Source organism: Platalea leucorodia (genome assembly GCF_965183815.1).
Source record: "Platalea leucorodia genome assembly, chromosome: 8".
In the NCBI taxonomy this organism is placed as follows: domain Eukaryota; kingdom Metazoa; phylum Chordata; class Aves; order Pelecaniformes; family Threskiornithidae; genus Platalea; species Platalea leucorodia.
In genome coordinates this window covers 46413838-46437152 of record NC_138830.1, presented here as the reverse complement: position 1 = coordinate 46437152, position 23315 = coordinate 46413838, and the positions used below count along the sequence as shown (strand labels likewise).

The 23315-nt window shown below is 38.3% G+C and overlaps 1 protein-coding gene across 2 annotated transcripts in view; it reads left to right on the top strand.

Moving 5' to 3' along the window:
- The window catches only part of LOC309594464 (transcription initiation factor TFIID subunit 4-like), a 150076-nt gene extending 126761 nt beyond the window's left edge, over nucleotides 1-23315 (top strand). For both annotated transcript variants that reach the window (XM_082320314.1, XM_082320313.1), the window contains exon 15: nucleotides 21639-23315. In XM_082320314.1, the coding sequence (XP_082176440.1) occupies nucleotides 21639-21806 (168 nt within the window). In that variant the 3' untranslated portion in view covers nucleotides 21807-23315. The remainder of the gene's footprint in view (nucleotides 1-21638) is intronic.

Here is a 23315-nt window from a genome sequence, read left to right as displayed (position 1 = left end):
TAAGCTGGGTGCTTTATACTGCTGCAAAGCATTAGTACATTATAAGCAAGAGTTTATAACAACCTACTTTTTGACTCACTAAATTTAAAGGAAGCTTTGTTAATTTTGACAACAGTGGAAAGTGGAAAAACACAGCAGTGAATCTGTTCTCAAGTGATATACCTTAGTATATGGAGGATCCTGTTGCGAAGAACTTCGAAAATAATCATGGTTTATTAGCTGCACAGTCTTTTCCCCTTTGTTTCTATTCATTTAATTTAAAGTGAAACAACTCAGCATGCAAAACTAAAATTAGCTGCAAAAAAGGTGTAAGTGAATAAACAGGCAAATCCATTAGAGTCGATGGGTTATTGGATCCCTTGCCATTCCTCAGATGGCGGCCTATTAAAAGTGGTAATGTCTGCCTCCGGCATGGCCTTAAGGCAAGAAAGAAGGCCAAGACAGGCATATTTCACATGCATCAGACACAAGAATTAAATAGACCAATGTTCCCTAAAAGACTGAAGTACATCTCTTTCTGACGTTCATCTCGGGCAAAAATTCATTGATCTCAGTATGTCCCTTGGCAATTATAAAATATTAAATCCAAGTCACACTTTTCTAGTTGGCTTAATTTTTTCTCTATTCACAGCTTTCTATTTGATCAATTTTAACAAGTTAGGAATAGCATCTAATAATAAAATAAGAACTGCAGAGTGAAAAAGTTTGTTCATTTGACATTCTTATATTTTTATATTTAGTCTTTAGACCTGCCTGTCATTTTATTGTATTTTAAATAAATTTGCACACTAAATAGATGAAAAGAATATATATTTATACACACAAAAAACCCCTCCACTGTCTCCTTTGAATTAGCAGTTTCTTTTTAAAGCTGGATACTTGTATGTGGCCATGGTATTGCAGTGAAGTCTGTATTTTTAAGCTAAATCTGTGTAGTGAATCACCATTGTTTTTCCTAGTGTCAGTAATTATTTCTGTTTCATATTTCTCTTATTATGTCAGGTCAGAAAATGTAATATTGGTGGAACCTTACTTCCGAATTACTACTTATGCGAGCATTTTTTTTTCTGTTTTAACCGAAACTTGGTTTTGTTTGTGTAAATACTAGTCAAGTACCAAAATGAAAAATAACCTGTCAGAACCTGGATCTATTTTATCAGAAATTTGGAGGTTGTAACATGCAGTACAGCAGGACGAGTGTCTTTCTGGTGGTCTTTGCTGATGAGAGACTAATTTGGGGGAAATTTTTTCCATACAGGCAGTCTACCTGTTGGGTTAGCTTGTTCCCTTCCTGCTTAGCATTCTCATCTGGCTGGCACACTTACAACCTTCCGTTCCTTAAATAAGCTCATTCAGTGGCCAACAGCTATAAGCAATCTTGGCTGAAAAGATGTCAAGAAGAATGCTCAGTCTTGGTTGGCTTTCAAGAAATGACAATTTTGATTATTTACTATCAGCAAAATTACCCTGTGGAAAGGTGGGGGAGGCTAACCAGTAGGTCTTAAATTTTCAGAAAAGTGAAGTTTAAGATTTTTCTTCACATTTTGGAAACAAGACCCTGTTGCCATGTCACTACATGTTTATAAACAGCTTAATTTTTTTTTTTTTGTAAGAACAGCTATTTTAAGTATTCATTAGATAGGAAAAAAGGAGTATGACTGCTAGCATAGCTCCATTAGCACCGATGGAGAGAAATCAGCTTGCCCTGTGTGCCCAGTTTTAAACATGGACAGATTAGATGTATATTTTTGTGCTTTTTCAGTTGAATTTTTAACCTGGAAAACATTTACATTAACGTTCAACCCAGCGTGTGTAAGATTATGTTTCTGTCTGTGTTTATAGTCCTCGGCACAGGTTTGGATCCACTTGCCATGAGTTGCAGCTTCCTGGGTGGCCCGGGAAGTGGACTAGCGCGCTGATGGCTGCACTGAGATCCCTGGTTGTAAAATGAGGATGTTAGTACAGCTTATCATCCATCCTTTGTTGTTGTTGTTGTTGGGGTCTTTTTTTTGTTAGATTGCTAATTGTGCCTGTCCCTTGCTGTGTCTTTGTACAGCATATATTGTAAGAGAACTCATTTTCAGATAGGGCTTAAAGGTGGATATAGTTACAAATTGACCAGCATCCATCTATCCTGCCTGTGACTAACAAAGAGGTGTGGGTACAATGCGGTATTCAAGGAACACAGGAAAACTGTACTGGTGGCCCAGAATCCCACTAGCTGTAGAGATTTTTTTGTTTTCCTTTTTTCATAGAAATTGTAATTCAGGCACTTAAAAGTCACTTCAAGAGCAATGTTACTCAGAAGCATATTGAGTCTTGAAAAAATGCAGATATGATTTTCCCTTTTTAAAATTAATTTTTTATTCTTCTGGAAGAGCCACAATTTAAAAAAGGTCTGCAATACAACCCAGACTAAAATGCTTGTGTGTATCTCTGTATATACACACACATTTAGACATATGTAATATTTTCTTATTATGTATCTGGCTTACTGTCAGCCATTTGATATAGCATTATAAGGTGTCTCAAACGTGGCTGAGACTAATCTTAATGAAATTAGAACAGTTGTGTTCTGTGTTTGATGATTGTCGGTTGACGGGGTAAATTGGATCTTTCCAAGTTTCAGCATACTACTTATTAATATATTCTCTGTAATGGTGGTTTTGTTGAACAGTCAGCACACCTTTATGACCAGCCAAAATTTGATTTCCATTTCTTACCTAATGGACTGAGACATAATATATTATTTATTAAAACCATGATTCTAACTGAAGTTTTGTCTAAGTAAACATTAGTATCTTGGATTCAAATGGTACTTTTGTTCAAAATACTGTTTCCTTTATTGAGTCCCTGCTGCCATCAACCATACACTCTTAATTTCATGCTATTTATCTCATCTGCCCTGAACATAACTCTCTCCTGTTTGTCTTTGAATTTATAAATTGCAGAACTGGGTTTGCTCTTGAAATCCACTCAAAATTCTGTATTTCAACAAAATGAGACAAAATAAGGTGATTTTAACTATACCTACTCTGAATGTTTTCATGACTTCACCTTCTCCAGCTAGTAGTTTTATTTTATTCTGCAAAAATAAATATATCCGTTTTTAATTTAAAAAAAAAAATAAACGTAAATTAATGATCGTTTAATCAGTTTTCTGGTTGTTTACATGTTTTTTCCTAGTCAGTTCTGCATCATGATATTCTTATACATTATGTTATGATGATATGATCCAAAAGTAAAATTAATAGCTGTAAAAAGTGACAACATTCTGCTGTAAGGATGTGCAATATTGTTTATTAAAATGATCCTGCTTAAAGAACATTTTACTGAACTTCATTTTTCTTGAACTGCATACTAATTTTAAAGGTCAGTGTGGTTAGTTACCATAGTAGTGACCTAAAAATAACCTTTCTAGTGTACCTGTATATTTCTGATCTGTAGTGTTAGCATTCAGAAATGTTCTTTCCCTTAGAGTTTCAGCAGCTAAATAAGTTGCAACCCCTTCAGCTATACTCATAAAAATTTGCTTCCAGACAACATGGTCTGTTTATTGTGTAATAATCGAAATGGCACTAAATTGCAATGATTGCTGAACACTTAGGAATTGCATTAACCACTTAACTGCTAAACTATTTTCCATTTTCTTCCTCACTGTGAAGTATTATATTGATTTTCCTCTTAGTTAGAGCTGCTTACTCAACCTCTGAGATGAACAGAATATTTTAGTAGCCTCATACACTGTCATATTTTGAGTCAATCAGCAGTGACCTTGGCTAAGAATTTTCTGGAGGTTTTTAAAAAAGCTATCAAGCAAAATAGCTCACAGTGCATAGCCTCGAATCTTTACAGAAAATAGAGGGAAACACAAGACGTTTCTGCTAAGTGAGTTTAAAAAATCAGGAGAAGGATTAAATTTTTCTCTATATATGAGATGCGTTATTTCCTATTACCTTTAATACGCTGCTTCTAAGACAAATTAGTTAATAGTTACAAGGCCTTATCCAGGGACTTAATTGTAGCCTGTTACGTGGTGTTGGAAGTGTAATTAAAAATCTAAATACAGTGATAGGTGAAGAATTTTAGTAGTGCCATTGTTTTCTGTGGAGGTGTTGGATGACTCTTGTTTTCTAACTATTCTTTGTTAACTGAGGTAAAACAGGCAAACATTTGAGCAATATCAAACTTCAAAGCTCCATGATGATTGCTAGCTCTACTAGTTTTGTTACCAAATATTTGAGTTTAAAATTGATTTCCTTTTCCTCTCAAAGATTATAGAGATAAATTCTAGTCCTGCTTGTTTCTGAGAAAACTTGTCAGAAAAAGCAGAGGGGTTTTTGGTTTGTGGTTTTGTGGGGTTTTTTTTCAGCAAAACCTTTCTGAAATCTTGCTGCAAAAGAGGGGGAAAAAGGCTGATACAGGTAAGGAAGAGTTAAATAGAAATTGAGCGGGGATGCTGGGGGGCAGCAGTGCTGCAGAACATAGCAGTGTTCGTGCGAAGGCAAGTCATTTCCCGAAACACTGCAGACACATGGCCTGAGGCAGTCTAAAACCTTTGGAGACCAAAATGGCTCGCAGGAGTTAGAAGTAATAAGGTGTTTTTCCCTTCTTTCTCCTTCACTGAAATTCTGTAAGGTTGCTATGCATTACCAAGGAACAATGCCACTATTTTTGTGGTTTATATGGGTATTAAGATCCATTACAATTTGACATTTTTAAGATTGGTTATCCTGTAGTTTGGTGTTAAATTGAAGTTGTTTGTTTTGAATTTAATTCTTTCATTTTTCAAAGGAAAAAAGGCAGCACTGCTGTGCTGATAGCTTACTGAAGTATGCCAGGATTTGATGTTTGAATTGAATGTTTGCTATCCCAAAATATAGGCAAAATTATCTTTAAAAGAAGTCTTGTTTTTTATTTTTTTTAATAATTTTTTAAGTCTGAAAGATGCTTTCTGGCTAGCTTTTCACAATCGGATTGTAGAAGATATTGCACATACAATATCTTTAAGGCATACTGTTTCTGGGATTATTTTTAACACTATGTTACACATCCAAGATGTATTGTGCTTAATGCAACCTGCTTATGATTATTATAACCCTATATATGTTTGCAGCAGCTAAATAAACTCCACATCAAATAAATTACTGCAGCAATGTTATTAGGCCAGCAGCAATGTTAAGGACATCTGTTAACTCTTTTTCAAATGCCCTGTCCTTACTCGTTTATTCTAAACATTTCTGTTGTTAATTACTACTTAAGTACATGAAGTAGTCATTCAGACATAGCTGTGAAGACCAGCTGAGGAGGATGAGACAGGTTTAGGTCCCGTTCTTAGCCTTGCTCTGAATGCCAGGGGACCTGTAGCTTATTGTTTTAGGGAAACAGAGGTAAATCAGGACAGAGCAATGATAACTGGCATATATTTCCATTACCGTAGTTACAGCAATAGTCATTGCTTTAGCCAGGGAGACCTCATCTCAATCAGCAAGGTATAGTCTGAGCAACTTTCCCCACCTAGGCCCCGAAAGTCTAACTTCTTGTTATTAGAGCTGGTGAAAAAAATTTGCAATGAAACTTTCTCTGTCAAAATATGTTTTTGTCAAAGATAAAATGTTTAGCAAAAATACATCTGTTTCAAAAACATATTTGTCAAGAAGGTTTCTCAGCTCCAAGATGACATTTCTAGTGAGAAAGTGAGTCTATTGCCGAGTGGTTGCAGCCCAGATCTGGGAGATGAAAGATGAATAGTGCTTTAGCTACTGGGTTGACGACTCTCTTTGCCACTCATGTTTGTTATAACACAGAATGAAAACATGTTGAGAATTGAAATGTTTTCCGGCTTAGTCTTCATTATGTGGTAAAATGTTACATGTTAGAACCCAATTCATAGTTCTTTTAAAAATCTCTTTCCATTTCTTTCCATTTGAAATTCATGTGAGACTATAAGGTGTTTTGCTAGCTGGCACCAAGAGTGGCCCAGGTCTTGTCTTTATTTGCAATTTAATGAATTGCAAATACGTGATCATGAAAACAAACAAGATGCTGGTTTTCAAAGGTTAGATGGAACTTAAGAGCAACTCTGGTAAATTAAAACAAACAAGCAATAATAAAAGGACCTGCTGAAATGCTCTACAGACAGTGTCTAAAAGGTTTCTGTTTCTGTTGGGAAGTTTGCCAGAATAGTGTGAATGTACGTAGCTTTTCATCAGCACTGTAGGAAAAATAGATGCAAAGTAAGGAATACTTGATAAGTGTATTTCAGTTTTGTCATCTGAGCGATGTCTGATTTTCAAATTACAGTCTTGCCTCTCAGTGCGATTGAAGCAAACCTGTAGTATATACTTACAGTATTGCCAAGTCCAGTATTTTCTTTTGCTCATTACTACTGCAATTCAGTTAATCACAAAGCGCATGTGGCTCATTGCAGTGTGTGAGGCTGTGGAGGATCACAGCTCGGATAGAAACCTCTTGTTAAATGACTCACCTGCAAACAGACTGAGCGACCAAAGACGGGACTAACTGCCTGCAAGCATACAAGTTCCAGGTTGCAAGATGGCATCCTCTCCTTTGCCCTCGTTCTCCTTGGCGAGACCAAGGCGCCCAAGCAGAGTGCTTGACGTCTGGTTGCAAAGCCCATAGTGAGATTCCCACACGTGCTCCCTAGAGTCTGTCAGATAAGATCATGTGTTGGCCAACTTTTATTTATGGGCCAATGAATTATGCAGCTGGGGTAATTAGATGTTTTTGTTCTGTGAATCAGGATTACGCTCCTGGGGTGCCAACCTAGGAAAGTCTGTGAAACTGCATAATAAAAGTCATTTTTATGCAAAGGTGGAAATATTTGAATGCAAAAGGGAATTGTAGGGATGGGGGGAGCTAATGTCCTCCTGTATTTGGAGAGGAAAAGTGAAGTGTAAACTCTAGTTGTTATCCATAAAAGCTTTTATTTCTCTTGCATTGTATAGGGAAGGAAGAGGCTGTTTTAGCATAAACTCCAAAAGAAAATAAGTACTTCTCTCTTCCCCCAAGTAGAGCTATAAAATATAGATGGTTTTTGTACTTGGAAAACATGTATGGAATTACATATGTAAATTCAGGGACTCTGTATAGTCACTGTATGCTAGTTGTGTAATAGGACCCTGATTACAACTAAAATTCAATATTCTTTAATTAAACCATAGTTTCCATTATATCCTTCAGTTGCATATTTTGAAAGACATTTGAGGTAGCAGACTAGTATGTAGTTTTGACATCTCTAACCTATATGCCTTATGTTTGTGCCTCAAGATAACATTGAATAACATATTTAAACTACTCATGTGTGAAAAAGCAAAATTATATCTCATGAACTGATTTCTTCACACATTCAAAAAATCAAATTCCCCTTTTGTTCAGATACTAAACAGAAATCAGAAGGGAAACAATGCTTGTAGAAATGCTACGGTATTTCAAAATGGAGATGATCTGAATACCTTTAGTGAGAAGGGATTATGCTCATTTTAAAAGTTAAATCATTTTACAAAGGTATTATTTTATACATGTAGTTTTCATTATGTAGACATTACAGTCTGGTTCAGTTGATAATGAGTCAGAGAAGTTTACTGAGCTGTTATGATTTAATATTTTGAGTTGAATCTAGATATTGTAAAATAGTAATTGGTGATAACCTTATTTGATTCTTTCTTCAATTTCATCATCCATAAGAACTAGTACTGTCAAGTGCTAAGGCTTTATTTACATATAATAAAAACTAGAGGTGCATATGTTCTTGTGGCTATCATTAGTATTTATTAAATATATATTTATGTTTTCTGTATGTCTGTGTGTATGTAGTAGTTTTGTATGGGTATGTGTAAATTATACCAAAACCATGGTCTTTCATGGATTTTAATTACTGTGTAGCTATTCTCTGAGTTTTTGTAAACAAGGCAGACTTTAAATTTGAAAGCAGTCCGCCAGATGAGCTGTTCTGGCAATCCCTAGCATTAAAGCTTAGACTTTCAAACTCCAGCATCTATATGAAAATACAACTTGATGATATGGGATGCAAGTCTTTAAAAAAAAAAACAAACAAACTCCCAAAAAAACGCCCAACCAACCAAACCAAACAAACAAAAAACCAAAAACCCCAACAACAAATAACCCCAATAATAATAAAAATTTCATGGAATCATAGAATAGTTTGGGTTGGAAGGGACCTTTAAAGGTCATCTAGTCCAAGCTCCCTGCAATGAGCAGGGATGTCTTCAACTCGATCAGGTTGCTCAGAGCCTCATCCAACCTGACCTTGAATGTTTCCAGGGATGGGGCATCTACCACCTCTCTGGGCAACCTGTTCCAGTGTTTCACCACCTTCATCGTAAAAAATGTCTTCCTTATATCTAGTCTGAATCTATCCTCTTTTAGTTTAAAAGCACTACCCTGTGTCCTATTGCTACAGGCCCTGCTAAAAAGTCTGTTCCCATCTTTCTTATAAGCCCCCTTTAAGTACTGAAAAGGCTGCGATAAGGTCTTCCCGGAGCCTTCTCTTCCTCAGGCTGAAGAACCCCAACTCTCTTGGCCTTTCCTCATAGGAGAGGTGTTCCATCCCTCTCATCATTTTGGGGGCCCTCCTCTGGACTTCTCCAACAGGTCCATGTCTTCTTTCCTGTGCGCCAGGTGGGGTCTCACCAGTGCATGGTAGAGGGGCAGAATCACCTCCCTCGACCTGCTGGCCACGCTTCTTTTGATGCAGGATACAGCATGGACTTGGCAGTGCTAGGTTAACGGTTGGACTCAATGATCTTAAGGGTCTTTTCCAACCTTAACGATTCTGATTCTATGATACAGTTGGCTTTCTGGGCTGCAAGCACACATTGCTGGCTCACATCCACCTTTTCATCCACCAGTACCCCCAAATCCTTCTCCGCAGGGCTGGTCTCAATCCCTTCATCCCCCAGCCTGTATTGATACCAGGGATTGCCCCGACCCAGATGCAGGACCCTGCACTTGGCCTTGTTGAACCTCACGTGGTTCACATGGGCCCACTTCTTGAGCTTGTCCAGGTCTCTCTGGATGGCATCCCGTCCCTCAGGCATGTCAGCCGCACCACTCAGCTTGGTGTCATCTGCAAACTTGCTGAGGGTGCACTCGATCCCACTCTCTGTGTCATTGATGAAGATATTAAACAGTACTTGTCCCAATACAGACCCCTGAGGGACACCACTTGTCACTGATGTCCATCTGGACATTGAGACGTTGACCACTGCCTTCTGGATGCGACCATCCAACCAATTCCTCATCCACCAAACAGTCTACCCACCAAAATCCATATCTCTCCAGTTTAGTGAGAAGGATGTTGTGGGGGACTGTGGCAAAGGCCTTACAGAAGTCCAGACAGACGACATCTGTAGCTCTTCCCTTGTCCACTGATGTAGTCACTCCATTATAGAAGGCCACTAGGTAGGTCAGGCACTCTTTGCCCTTGGTGAAGCCGTGCTGGCTGTCTCGAATCACGTCCCTGTCTTCCATGTGCCTTAGCATAGCTTCTAGGAGGATCTGTTCCATGATCTTCCCAGGCACAGAGGTGAGGCTGACAGGTCAGTAGTTCCCGGGATCCTCCTTTCTACCCTTTTTAAAAATGGGTGCAATGTTTCCCTTTTTCCGGTCACCAGGGACTGGTGACCATGGTCATGGGACTGCCATGACTTTTCAAATATCATGGAGAGTGGCCTGGCAACTACATCAGCCACTTCCCACAGGACTCTGTGATGCATCTCGTCAGGTCCCATAGACTTATGTATGTTCAGGTTCCTCAGGTGGTCTCGAACCTGATCTTCTCGCACAGTGGGAGGGACTTTGCTCCCCCAGTCCCTGTCTTGCGGTCCAGCCACTTGAGAGGTGTGGGAAGAGGGGTTGTCAGTGAAGACTGAGGCAAAGAAGTTGTTGAGTACCTCAGCCTTCTCCTCGTCCGTTGTTACCAGTTTGCCAGTCTTGCTTATCAAGGCGGGGTACGCTTTCTTTGACCTTCCTTTTCTGGCTGACATACCTGTAGAAGCCCCCCTTCTTATTCTTTGCATCCTTTGCCAAGTTCAGCTCCAGCTGCGCCTTGGCGTTCTGACCCCATCCCTACACAACCGGGCAGCGTCCCTATACTCTTCCCAGGATACCTGTCCCTGCTTCCACTGCCTGTGCATTTCCTTCTTGACCTTTCAAATGTTCTCTCTCAAATTACAGAATCTGTATGGTTTTCTGAACTTTGGGGAGAACTTATGTTTATTGCCATAAAATTCACATTTTATTTTTCAGTGTGATGCTACTGTTTAGTTTTTATGAGTACACAGAGTAGCAAGATGGTGAAGTGTTATAGTAATGTTGCTGTTGGTGCAAAAACCAAATGAGACTCAGTCTGCTTCATAGTGTGTGTTGGTTAGACAGAGACTGAGTCGTGCTGTGGGGAACATTGCTAAAAACCCGGTTTGCTCTTGGAAAGTATTGAGTCCACTGTAGTTCCACTGAAGGTGATGCACTTTTCTGAATAAACACCTAATAGAAACAAAAGTACTTTATAAATGAGTATGTAAAGAATATGGCAGGATCTTGAGCAATATTTTTCAGAATAAAGAATGTTCTGGTTACTGATTTGTGTTACTAACTGAAAAAAACCCAGCCTGTAGTTCTGAAGGAATTACTTGTTTAAGACCTTGACCAAATTAAGTCACCTGGGAAGCAGTGAAGGCTTCTGAAGAGCGGCATATAATCCGTCCGTCCATTTTGCTGCAATTTAATTTTGAAAGGATAAGTAGAAGCCAAGATCTAAGAACTGCGGCAGTTAGTGGGAAAAGCTGATACGGGATTATCAAGGTTAGAGTGCAGATAGAACAGATGGTAAAATAGTTATAACCTACTGTACCATATGTTACTGCCGCACACGTTCAGGTAGCACATTATATGTACTGTGTGGAAGGATCAGTGATCCTAATGCAGGTTTTCAGAAAGACCAAAAAAGCTCTTGAAAAATTGATTTCATAATTTCAGGCCAGGTTAATGAGAAAGCCGCAATTGGTTAAACTGCACAACAGAACTCGCTGTTCCAGAAAGGGATATAAAAAATTAGGCATAGCATGCAACTGCGTCTTTTCTAATTTTCAAAAAGCTAAAATGAAGCTTGTATTTCAGGAAGTCTGTTTCAGGCTCATTATACTTGAATTTCTGGGGAAAGTATTTAAAGAAAAAACAAATTCACAGCACTTGAACTCAGACCGTTAAAAACAGGTTATGATTTAATTTATTATTTTTGTAACTTTTAATCAGGGGCCGGATTTTCAAAAGAGCACTCTGTCTCATTAAGGTGCCAATGAAGTGATAAATTTCTCATTGGAAACAACTGGAGCTTCACTGCGTTAGAGTACTTCAGAAAATCTGATGCCTGATCTATAATCTCTGCTGTTATTGCTCAGATGCTTTTTAAAGAATCTGCTCTGATACCATGAAAATAGGAAGGTAGAAGATAAGAAAGAGAAAAAAGGGTTAATCAAGTCAGAAGTACTGGGAGAAGAAGTGGAATGGTAGCAAAGAAGAAAAATGAAGGCAGAGAGTTGTGATTTGGAGTGGTGCTAAAGAGCCTCTGGGCTTGAGATTCATCTCGCATTTTATAATGCTCATGTTGTGTTGTATCATAATGCACTTGCTCCTACTAGAGCTAGCTGTTTCTCTTCTCTTATTGCCAATGGTAAAAATAGGCCAGTAGCATCATTCCATGCTGTTGGGTGCATTCTGAATTCCACATTGTTTTTTCACTTGCCTCTCTAATTAATTTAGTAATCCTCTTCAGTGTGTGTGCATGTGTACGTTGGCGTATGTCTGCTCGGTTGCCCTCTTCCGTCATCTGTTCGAGTTCTCACGTTGCTGATGATTGGTTGTGCCAGCTCCTTTCCAAAGACAGTAAATATATTACACTCCACTGCCTTTTGTTTAACTTTGCCAAAAAAGATCCCATCACGAGCCTCTGTTTTTGGCTAGTACTTTGGGAAAGGTTTTTCTTCTGTAGTTGCAACCCTCTTTTTTATATAATATTCATGTTTAGTTTATTTTGGGAGCAATTAGATCTGAGAGACTTGTCTGTTTATACATTGATAATTTTCAGCTTTTGGGACCTGTTAGTAGGAGCTATTCAATATGTAGCAGATGATTTATGGTATTAGGTGATTTTGTGTCTGTCTTAGACTTATTTCTTATTATATATTATAATATCTGTTTTCGAGTTGTTTGTAATGGAGCCTTTGATTTTGGCTATCTGTTTTTTAATTTATTGTAAATAATTAATAACTATATATATATTGGGGGTTTTTCTAATAAAGGAGAGGTGGTGATGGTTGTGATATTTACTTGTTAATTCTTCTTTTCTTGAGGTAGTCTGAGTGGTATCCAAATTTATCAGGATAGTAAAGATGAGAAGTTAGAGATAACTAAGAGTAGAGCTTTAACATCTGAAAAAAAATTTTTTGTACATCACCATGTCTCCTCCATGATCATCTGTAGACTGAAGAGTTGATTTGTTTTTTTTAAGATATTGATATGGATTACTCAATAGTTTTGTTAGAGTGAGGTACAGTTGGTTAAAGGATCTTCTTGAAAGTTTTTGTGATACGTTTAATCCCACTTTATAAAAAGAGTTGGATCTGGGATAATTGTGAGAGTGTGAAAGGGTTAACTTTACAAAAACAAGTTTTTTTTTTTCAAATGGCTTAGTTTGAAATTCAGGGTTTATTCTCAGTTGTTGGCTGTGTTGAATATAAGTGTCTTTGAAAGGTTGGTTGTTTGAAATGGGTGGTGAAATGGGTTGGAGGAAGATAAGGATTTGGGAATTCATGAAGTAAGAGGGGATTACAGGGTTTTTAAAATGTTGAACAGAGTTTAAATTGTCAGTATAGTGTTTATAAGTTAAACTGATCTGCTTTTTACTCAAGGCTTGGCTGTCTTATTTTGTGTGATAATAGAAAAGAAAAACCTGGGTTGACACTAAGAGGTTAGCGAACAGTATGAAGCAGAAAAAGAAAAAAAAAAGATGATGGAATTGTGTATGCTGAAGTAATTTGAAGTTTGGCGGCAGATTAGATTGCAGTCTGGAGGACAGCGAGCAATGAAGAGTGGTGGAGATATGCATGAAACTTACCTGCTTTGAGTCCTGGAGAAGTGATCCTGGTGTGGAAGAGAGAGAGAGAGGCAAGGGACTTACAAAAGGACTTGAGAGTACAGCATGATAAACAGCACAGGGTGACCATGACGCGCAAGGGACTGTCTTCGTAATGTAGAAAGGGAAACTAAAGAAGACATTGAATGGGGGCTCTGATAAGCTTACTGATGTCTGTAGGAGAGAAAACCCACCTTGTCTCCTTTTGGGAGCCATTCTCCTAAGAGGTATTTGGGCTGATCTGATGTAAGTTTTTCGAATATTTTCTGAACAAACAAAACCACTAACTTAAAAAGAGTCAAGAGTGAGACTTAACTGTAAGAAACTGTTAAGAAATGAGTGGCTAAGTGGTTCAGCGACTTCTCCCTGCTGAACTCTTACCATCTCTTGCTGATGTCTGAAATGCAGCAGGCCTTAATTATTTTCCATGATATTTGCAGTAATAGAAAGTGTTAGCCGTCTTCCACATTTTATTTACAAATGTTAACGTCTTATTTCCTGTACACTGGACTGTGTTCTGACAATGTGTTTATCCTGCAAGCTGAAGGTATTAGCATTTAGGGCTTAATTTTATTGCCTCTCAATTCTGAGATAACCGCATTGCCTGCTTTGTTTTGTTTTATTTAATGGGCTGGTGTACAAATTAGGGCCATATACTACCCTCAATCCACAGAGGAGCCTCTGGTAATTATAGGGAAAGGTTTATACCACTATTCATAGATTGTAACTAATCTACGAGCAAATTTTACACAGGAATAAAATGTGCCAAGAGCTGGTAGATCTGTGGCTATTTTTGCCCTTTGTTTGGCGAGTGGTGCATAAAGTCACTTGATTGGCACTTGCACAATTGCTGGGAGTGCACAAGATGGCCCACAGTTGCAAACATAATTATTTTAAAGTCTGGGTGTTATACATCATAATTAGGCTTAAGAACTGAAAGTCAGTTGAGATGAATGAGGGCAATTCATGCTCTCAAGAGCTGAGAAAGTGATTTTGCATTTAGATTTTGCATTTGTAAGATTTTTTTTTTTTTCTTTTCACAAGCGTTAAGATTTAGATACTTTTCTCTCTGTCTCCCGCACTTCCCATGGGAGGACTGGCAATACATGAAACAGCTATATGATATCTGTGTCTCACCTTAAATAGGTGAGATATAGCTAGCACATGAAGTGTCACGATGCGCTGCTTAGTGCTGATTTTTTCTTCATCAAAACCTGCTATGAATGATGAACTGGACAGTTGTTCTGCTCAGCATGTCTTCAGTAAGAGATAGACCAAAAAAGCAACTCTTACTGGATAGCAATGATGTATATTTTAATTAGATATTTAAAGAATTAAATTTTACAGTTATGTGTGTCTATAGAGATTGATGCATGTCAAGAATATTTTAATTATTTTAAGTTTTTGATTAAATGAAAGTCACAATCATACAGGTTAGAAAAGAAAGGGCCACCAACTATGTAAAATTGAGATAGTTTTGAACTAATATCAAGGATTACCGCCAGAGAAAATTCAGATGGGAATCAAATATGATTCAAGGAAAATGTGAATCCTGCAAGTTGGGCTGTAGGGCTTCTCCCAAAGTTGATTTGATGTTTCTTGACTCTTGAGAGAGAATATAGGGACGTATAGCATGACTGGGCTGGAGTAAGATGGGTAAGTCCTTAAAAAAAAAAAAAGAACAACAAGCAAAAAAAGCCCCCCATGCTAATATTGAAAGATGAGAAGGGAAAAGCACCACAATGCTTGAAAAATAACAATAAAAAAATTTGGCAGGATTAGTATTTCAAAGGGAGCAGCACTTGATTAAACATTTGGAAAGCATGGGAGGAGAAACATTCCAAACAAAATGAAAATATATGTGTATGATGGAAACAGTATAAATAGAATATTCCACTTATAATTACCACTGCAAGAATGCAGCCCAAACTTAGAGTTCTTAATCAGGTAAAATTGTCATTGCTTTTAAGTCCAAGTAAGGCAGTGAATTGTGGCAGGTATGAGATGTTTGTGGATAAAGATGTTGGCAAGACCTATAGCCGTAGTGAAGAGCAGGTCCATGAACAAAGTAAATTAAAAGACCTGGAGCCTGCACCACTGAGCAAATCGTGAGTGTGTTGCAAGAAGTCAAAGGATACAAAGCATCCGTTTTTATCACATACCAAGTGAGGAGCGAGGGATACAGAAAGGTCTTTGAAAGGTTAAAAGTCTTTGCAGAACACAGAGCTGTATCTCTGTGCAGGAAAAACTTGAGTTTTTCTTTCTCACATTAATGCAGTCATTATTCGGAGATCTGCATAGATAAATTGATTAAGAAGTTTAAATTAGTTGCAGTCTGGTTTCTTCCTGAGAATGACCTGGTGAGGACTGGGCAGTTGAACACCCATCCCCCTTGAGCAGGTAAATGTCGTAGCCCATAGCTGCCTTACACTTCATCTGCATTTTTTCTATTGGGGCAGACTTCTCTTCTTCACAAGTTGTTTCTCACTGAAGTGCCTGCTTTTTGCCTCTGCTCTCATTGAGTTTACGGGGGGAATGCTCTCTTAGAGGAAGGAATAGGTGGTCAGGTTGGTAATAGATGCCGAGTTCTCTCAACTGGAAGTTTTTGGTGTGATGCTGCTTTACAAAGCAGGTTTTCAATTATAATAGTACTTGCATATGTGACTTAGCTTAACATAATAAAGGCAAAGAGCAGGTACATATAAAGCATTCTTCTTGTAATGGCAGCCCATTTCTTTGGGTTGAAATAACATAATGTAATTATAAACTAAAGTGATCACATCTAAAGAAAAAATTTTCACTGTATCCATGTCTTAGTATGATTTACCTTCCTCTTATTATTTCTTAATATAAAAATTACTGCATGCTGTCTTTGAAATGTTGCAATTGTGTTGGTATTTGAAGTACTTGTAAATACTTGTGCAAATCAGTTTTTCTGATGTTTGTCTGCAGGGCGAGGTGTGTGTTTATGTGCCCAGGGGAAATGAGATGCATTTGCATCCAAGAGGGTGTAGCAAGCGAACGCGTGCCAAAACGGAGTCGGTAGGAACAGTTGCACTAAAATAGTACAGGATAAAAATGTTTGCAAATGAAAATAACTAGCTTCCAAAGAAATAATGGTAGCTAATCCTCCCTGTAGATGTTGCTGATCTGAAGGCCTAAATGATAGCTTTTGGTGATGAATCTTTCTGAAGACGCTTGTAAAGCCACCATATTGTGCATATGAAGATGCACAATCTTTTTGTAGATAAAATTATATTTTGTATAGTATTGTTAATCTTTGAGGTGCTGACAAACAGTTATTACTTACTTTTCTGTACTTCAGGGAAATACTGATTTAAGGATGTTTTGGCTCTCATTTAAACCAGTGAAATCATTACTATTAGCCTCAGTAGGTGCTGAATTAAACCCTAAATTACGTGGGACAGCTAATCATACATAATATTATACCTGTTTTTCATGTACAGTGTGCCTCTCAGCCAAAGATCTAATAGCACTTTATGCAAGTAAACATCATTGCTGCAGAATATCTCCAGAATATTTCTTATGATCCAAGACCTCTTATTCATAGGAGCAGACTAATAGATACCTTATCTTCCCACTCCTCTTCAGTGCATGGAGGTTGGAGAGACAAAATTCCTGGTATTTTTTTATTCCATAGATAGCTTGGCTTTGAATTGTTACTGTATGATTCCCACTTTCAGACTTTAGCTTGAAGTGTAAGTCTGCCACAAGGATGTGCCATGTAGCCTGGGAAGAAAACCAGCAGATCTTTTATCATTATTGCCTTGTCTCTCTGGGTCACGGAGAAGCAATAGCCGCAGTTCAAGACTATGTTCAAAGGAGAGATGTCAGGACTGAATTGTTTTCTGGTGAAGGAAGGATGGGTAAAATATGAAATGCAGTCTTCTGTTTGCCCTTATCTTTGTGTTTCCTGACAAGAATATTGCACTGTATTTCCATGGTTCTATAATTCAAAGCTGAAAGTATACAGATCTGTGGGAAAAAATGTATTTAATTGTTCAACAGTAGAAATCACTGTTATAAAAATCAGTGTAGATTTTATATTACATGTTCTTTCTTAAGTGAAAGCACCTCTCTCTTGAGCAAGGAACAGCACACTTTTGAGAGTTACTCAGTTTAATTTTCATACACCTGCTGCTGTAATTATTGTAATTTAATGCACAGAAGCATTTTTACTTTCTGAGCAGTAGGGGAGTTTGTCCATGAAAATGTCAGACGAGGTGTGTCTGTGTCTCAGTCCTCTTTTCCAGTAGCCTTTAAACCTTTCAGGAAATACTGATCAAATCTGATGATGGAGGCCAGCAGAAGGGGGACAGAGGTAGGAAGGAGCTCGAGATTTTAAGTCCTTACAGCTTCTGTGCGAACTGTTGGCTTGGGTACAGGAGAGAGAGACATGCTGGTCTCCCCAGCGAGGAAATGCTGCTGTATGAGCTCAGCAAGCCTTGGGGTGAGTTTGGCTTGGGGGCCACATGTCTGCTGGGTGGCTGATGAGCACATGCGGCCTGGTGGGTCAGCCACCCCGTGGGATGATGCTTGCCTGGCTGGTAGGTGAGGACGGGAGAAGAGCCGACCATGGAGTAGTTCTGAGACTGTTTTGAAAAAGGTAAAGGTTCGGGAGGCGGGGTGAAGTTTGTGATAGGTGGAGGGTAGTACAGCAGACTGAGAATATTTCTGGAGGAGGTAAGAGGTGATGAATGCTCTGTAGAGGAGCCGGGTTTATTGTGGTAAGTATTCTTTAATATTCTTTATAATATTCTCTGTGCACAGGACTATTTGTTTTAGTTTCTACCCTATCACTGTGAGAGTGTGTTTCTTTGGCAGATTGTTGTATATTTACCTAGCTATCTACCAAGTCTTTGGTCAGTATTTTATTTCGAACTGTTTTTATTCTGCTTTTCCAACAGCATGAGTTTTCTCATAGAAAATAGTAAAGAGGCTGAGATGGGTGGCCCAAATCTTGTGTCACATCTGACGTAAATTCAGAATTGCTTCAAAATGTGCATACTGAACCAATAATTACTCTGATTCTTCTTAAGCCATAATTTCAAGCTAGGTAGCTTCCAACAGTTGAATTAAGCTTGACAGTCCAACACTGTTATTTAAAATACTGTAAGCTATATATACATCAGCTTTGCATCTCTGAAGTGCATTAAAGCCCATTAAAGTAGACGGACACTGACTGTTTCAGTGGGTCTTGGATTACGGGTTAACAGAGAGCATGGCACCATGGCGTTTTTGCAAATTCCTGCATTTGATTTTCGTTAATTGATTTTCTCTTCAGTCTCTGCTGGGAGTGGGAGTTGTGTGTGGGTCTCAGGAGAGCCCTGTTGTAGCCCACCTCTCTGTGGCCCCACAAGGAATGGGTGGAGCACAAAATAATTTGTTTGCTCTCTGCTGCCTTCCTTGCTGTCCTGGGGGATTTGCAGCTGCCAAGTTCAAGGCAGTCACCAGTCGCTTTGGTGTGTTACAAGAAAGTAGGATTGAAGCAGCAAGGGAGAGGAGGCAGTGGGGAAAAGGAGAGGACAAGATGGAAGGGGATAAGAAGTTGCTATAACTCATGTATGTAAGCAATCTCAAAATGAAGAGGCAGAAGGAGTTCATACATAAATTAAATTATTTTTTTCTGGCCTGGAACATCTTAAATTTCCGTTAAATTACAAATAGAAGTTCACAGATACAAAAACTAGTACTGATGTATATTTGAGTGGGTGTGATTTGGTAATAGCTTGGGTGTGGTAGGCCAGGAAACAAAGGATGTAAACAATTTACAACCATTTATTTTTTTATTAGAGCTTTTATCTTCGTAACTCTTATTAGTTGCCATAGATACAGACGACACAGGGCTTGTTTGGGTTAATGAAGAGTCTGTCATGCTGATAAAAATGTGATTTTTCTTGAGAAAAATCTGCATTACTTCAAGTCCACTATTCTTGGCAATTCATTTTAACTATGCCTGCATTCATGTATATAATTAAAAAACTGTGGCATTTAGTAGTCTACATTTTTTATATAGCATCTGCAGAATAATTTTGAGTACAATGCAGTACCGAACAAATTGGTCTTTAATTTAAATTAGAGATCATATTGACAGATAGAAATTACTGTTCTGTCAGATTTTCTAAAATAATTCTTCACAATTTTTTCCACCTTGTAAAACAATTACAGAACATTATCAGGTAACTGATTGGATCACAAGTACGGTTATGAATGTGCACAGCTTAATGTCATGTTATGATGTTGCATTAAGTATATGCTCTTCCTACGTAAAAGTTCAGTATCTCAAGTGATAAATGCAATGAATATGACTTATCAATCTTAATTCCAGCTACTCTGTCCAAACAGAAAGCAGTTATTTGCTGTAAATGTATTTCAGCTGATTCAAGAAGTGGTTTTATGTGAAGAAAAATTTAAAAAATTAAGTAGCTTTTCTGTTAATATCTGGTAAGTGTGTGCAGGATGGTCCTAGTCTGGTATGCTACGGATGGTATTTTTTAATGAGTTTAAGGTGACCACATTAGTGTTTGTCACTGTTCAGGAACTGTAGTGAGGATGAATCTGAAATAAATATTACTTGGGGCGGGGGGAGAGATGCACCATGTGGGGAACAGAGAAGAAAGAAAAATATTTTTGAGTCAGCTTGATTTAAAAGAAAAATATACACAGTGGTTCCTTGGGGAGTTGGAAATTGCGGCAACAGCCCTGGCAAAGTGGATGCATGGTCAGAGTGCAGGCGAGAGGCAGCTTATATCGTTCCAGACCTGTGGAAGATAAAGAGTACGAGTTTAAACGATGCTATTTCTTTTAGGGATGCAAAGCATTTGGGCGTAAAGGCTGAATTCAGAGCACCACAAAATAAATGGATTGTGCACTGGGGATGTGTCTGGCTTCAGCACGGATGAGCAACCCTTGCAGCTGCAGCACATGCTTTTCCTATGAGCAGTGAGGTTAGGTGGTAAATCAATTAATCTATTAACAAAAACTACTCCATACTAAAGAACAGAATCCCTCAGATCAAATGCTCATGGTGCTCGAAGGTTGTGGGCTTCTCCCTCTCTTGCCTGCAAGTTTAGCCACATTCATTTCACTGCATTAAGCCTTTTGTGTTTGTGGTTACAAGAGAAGAGGATTTGCCCCACTACTGTCATTTAATCATCAGATATAGGAGAACTAACTTGAATGGTATAGTTCTGCAAGGAGTCTGACTGCTGGTACACAGAGAGAAAAGCAACAGAGAAAACAGTGCTGCGTCTTACTCGCAATATACCATGTATGTTTCCCCTACAATCTTTCAGTAGTAAAATTATGCTTAACTGTATTTTTAATGGCTATAGAATCAAGATCCTAGAATAAGTATTTCCTGGGGAAAGAAAGGTAGGTTATTAAGAGCAGCAGTAAGTAAATTTGGGATTTTAAAAGTATTGAAAACTTTGCCAGATGTCTTAGAGGTTTGAAAAATATTTAGAGATTAAAACATATTTTTCTAAGTTAGAACAAGTTTATTTTGTCAGAAATCAATTGGAATTAATAAAAACAGTGGTCTCCTAAGGATGAAAAAAGGGTTGAATGTGTGCGTGCATTAGGTTTCAGTTTTAAACTCAACAAGACTGCAGAGAGTCTGTAATTACGTCCTCTCAATTTCTAAATATTCAGATCACAGTGTTCTCAGGCCCAGTTTGTGAATTTTCTCTCTGTATAGAAAGTCAGGATGAAGTATTCAGTATTTCAGTAGCTCTGAACCAATTAAAAAAAAAAAACAAAACCCAAAACAAGCCATAGCTTTAGAAAATAGCATACTAATGTTTGTCTTTATCATCGCACAATGTCTGAGTCTTTGTGATTTTTCTATTTAATTTTTTATCTCTCAGCTGAGCATTGGTTGTGTACTCGAGCAAGATTGTTCAGTATCTCCCCACACTGAGCCTTTTTCTTCAGTAGACCCAGAGGAGAGAATTGGGGTCCCCGCGGGACTTGCAGCTGCGGAGGTTATTGCAGTAGCAACGTCCCGATGCACCACTCACCTTTTCCCAGCCCTAGACCCAGGATGTGGAATAGGGTGGTGCACACATTTGATTTACCGATGATGGCTTTATCTGCTGCAAATAGTTTTGTCCTTAAAAGGTACCTGAAATTAAACCGGTCAAATACATCTACGGTTAACGTGACTGTAGCAGAATTAGACACATTTGTCTCGAGTTGTAAATGAACAAGGTCTAGCCTCGTGTGTTTTCACTTGAGTTTCTTTACTCAGGTTAACTCGGTGAGACTCAGAAGAATACAAAAAAAGAAAAAAAAAATCTCATGTAATACTTTCAGAATTAGGCTCATAATAATCCATTTAAGATGTTTAAAACAGTCCAGCAGTTAGTAGTTGTAAACCTGAGAGTATGAGGAAACTCTTTACTGTTGCAGGACTTCTGACTTTGCTGTGTTTTCTTTGTAGGGCCTCAGTATGTCCGGTGGAAGTCAGGCTGGCTTGGGGACTCCTTCATCCAGGCAGTATGCACGGCAGAAAATAACTCGCGTAAACCTCAGGGACTTCATCTTCTACATGGAACAGGAAAGAGAAACGAGCCATTCTCTCCTGCTCTATCGAGCTCTGCTTAAATAAAGCCAAGAATTGTACTGATTTCTCCACACAGAAGCTCAACTTGCATTGAAAAGCTGTCATTTTAATGTGCCTTCTATTTTTTTCAGAAGTCAATGTTCCAGTAATTTTGTTTTGTAAAATTGTCACATGCAATAAATTCCCTTTCTGTAAAAAAAAAAAAAATTATAAAAAACACAAAAAATGTGCAAAAGGTTTAAAAATGTTAAATCCACAGATCTAACCGACATCAAAGTCTTGCTCCATTTGGCCATCTTAGATAAGGCTGAAGTAGATGGTGTTGAAGTTGCGCAAATGGAAAGGCTGCTGCAATGGCTCACCTAAACCATCTCACGGCAAGGAGGATTGGGACAGGGTCACAGGATTGGGACCTAACCATGGCGTTAACCTGTACGTTCACTTACGGTGCTGATTTTGTTTTCTTTTTAGTTTTACTAGCACTGTTTCCGCTGACTAACCATGGTGATACCTGTTGTTATTTTAGATTAGTTGTAATTGCAGTTTTTTGCACAGCTAAGAGAATAGCCACTGCACACTCTCACAAATTTGATATATTTAGGATTTTTGCTTTTACTGCACAGCTCATTTCCTGAGCCATTTGCTGAACCAAATCCTAAGTGTATGAAATCTGTGCGCTCGGGTCCCAGCTGAGTTACCTTGACTGGCTTCCAGTTGTTTTCTGAGTCTCTTCAATCTTTTGCACATTTGTAGCAGCTGGTTAATAACATGAATCAAAGTTGGGTTTTATTTTCTAAAAAATATCTTAATTTATTTATTGCAAAGAGTATGGTTTAATGGTGGTTTTAAGAGAGAGTATTGTTCAGTAAAGATTTTAGAGTATTCTATATGGATTTTTGGAGTCACTGTAGAGGAAGTTTTTGGGGGCCGGTTCCACACGTAGAGAATCAGGAGAGCAGGGGTGAGCCCCGCAGCCCGGTGCCGCCGGCGCTGGCGATGCCTTCGCCTTGGACGACTGGACCCGAGGACTCCCGTCCGGAGAGGCTCGTGAACAAGCGCATGACCTTAAGCAGAACGAGTAGTTTTAAGTACTTAAAGGTGGGATGAATGCTTTTTAAATGCTTTGCTGAATTGGAATTTAAGGGGCCCACACCAAAGCCAAGCGAAGTCAGTGTGAGTCTTTTTTAAATGGGTACGGGACAGGAATACTAAGCGGGCAGGTGGGCACAAGCTGTTGTACTTCAAACGTAACAGTATTATCAGTAACTGTGGAAGGGAGACATTTGCTTATTTATCTTTTCAATTTTTACTATGTTATGCTTGCCACTTTTTTGAGGCAATACTTTTTTTTTTGATGGGAAACCATAGCGAAAGCACAAATAGAACTATTTGTCCAATAGTTTTAAAAACAAAAGTTTTAATTATTTTTTAAGGTTTATGAAAAGCAGAAGAAAATTTATACTGCTGCTATTTAGCCAAAAGATTATTCATAAGGTATTTAAGGCCAGGAAGTGTAAAATTATGTTTTAAATGTATTGATAATTTGTACATATT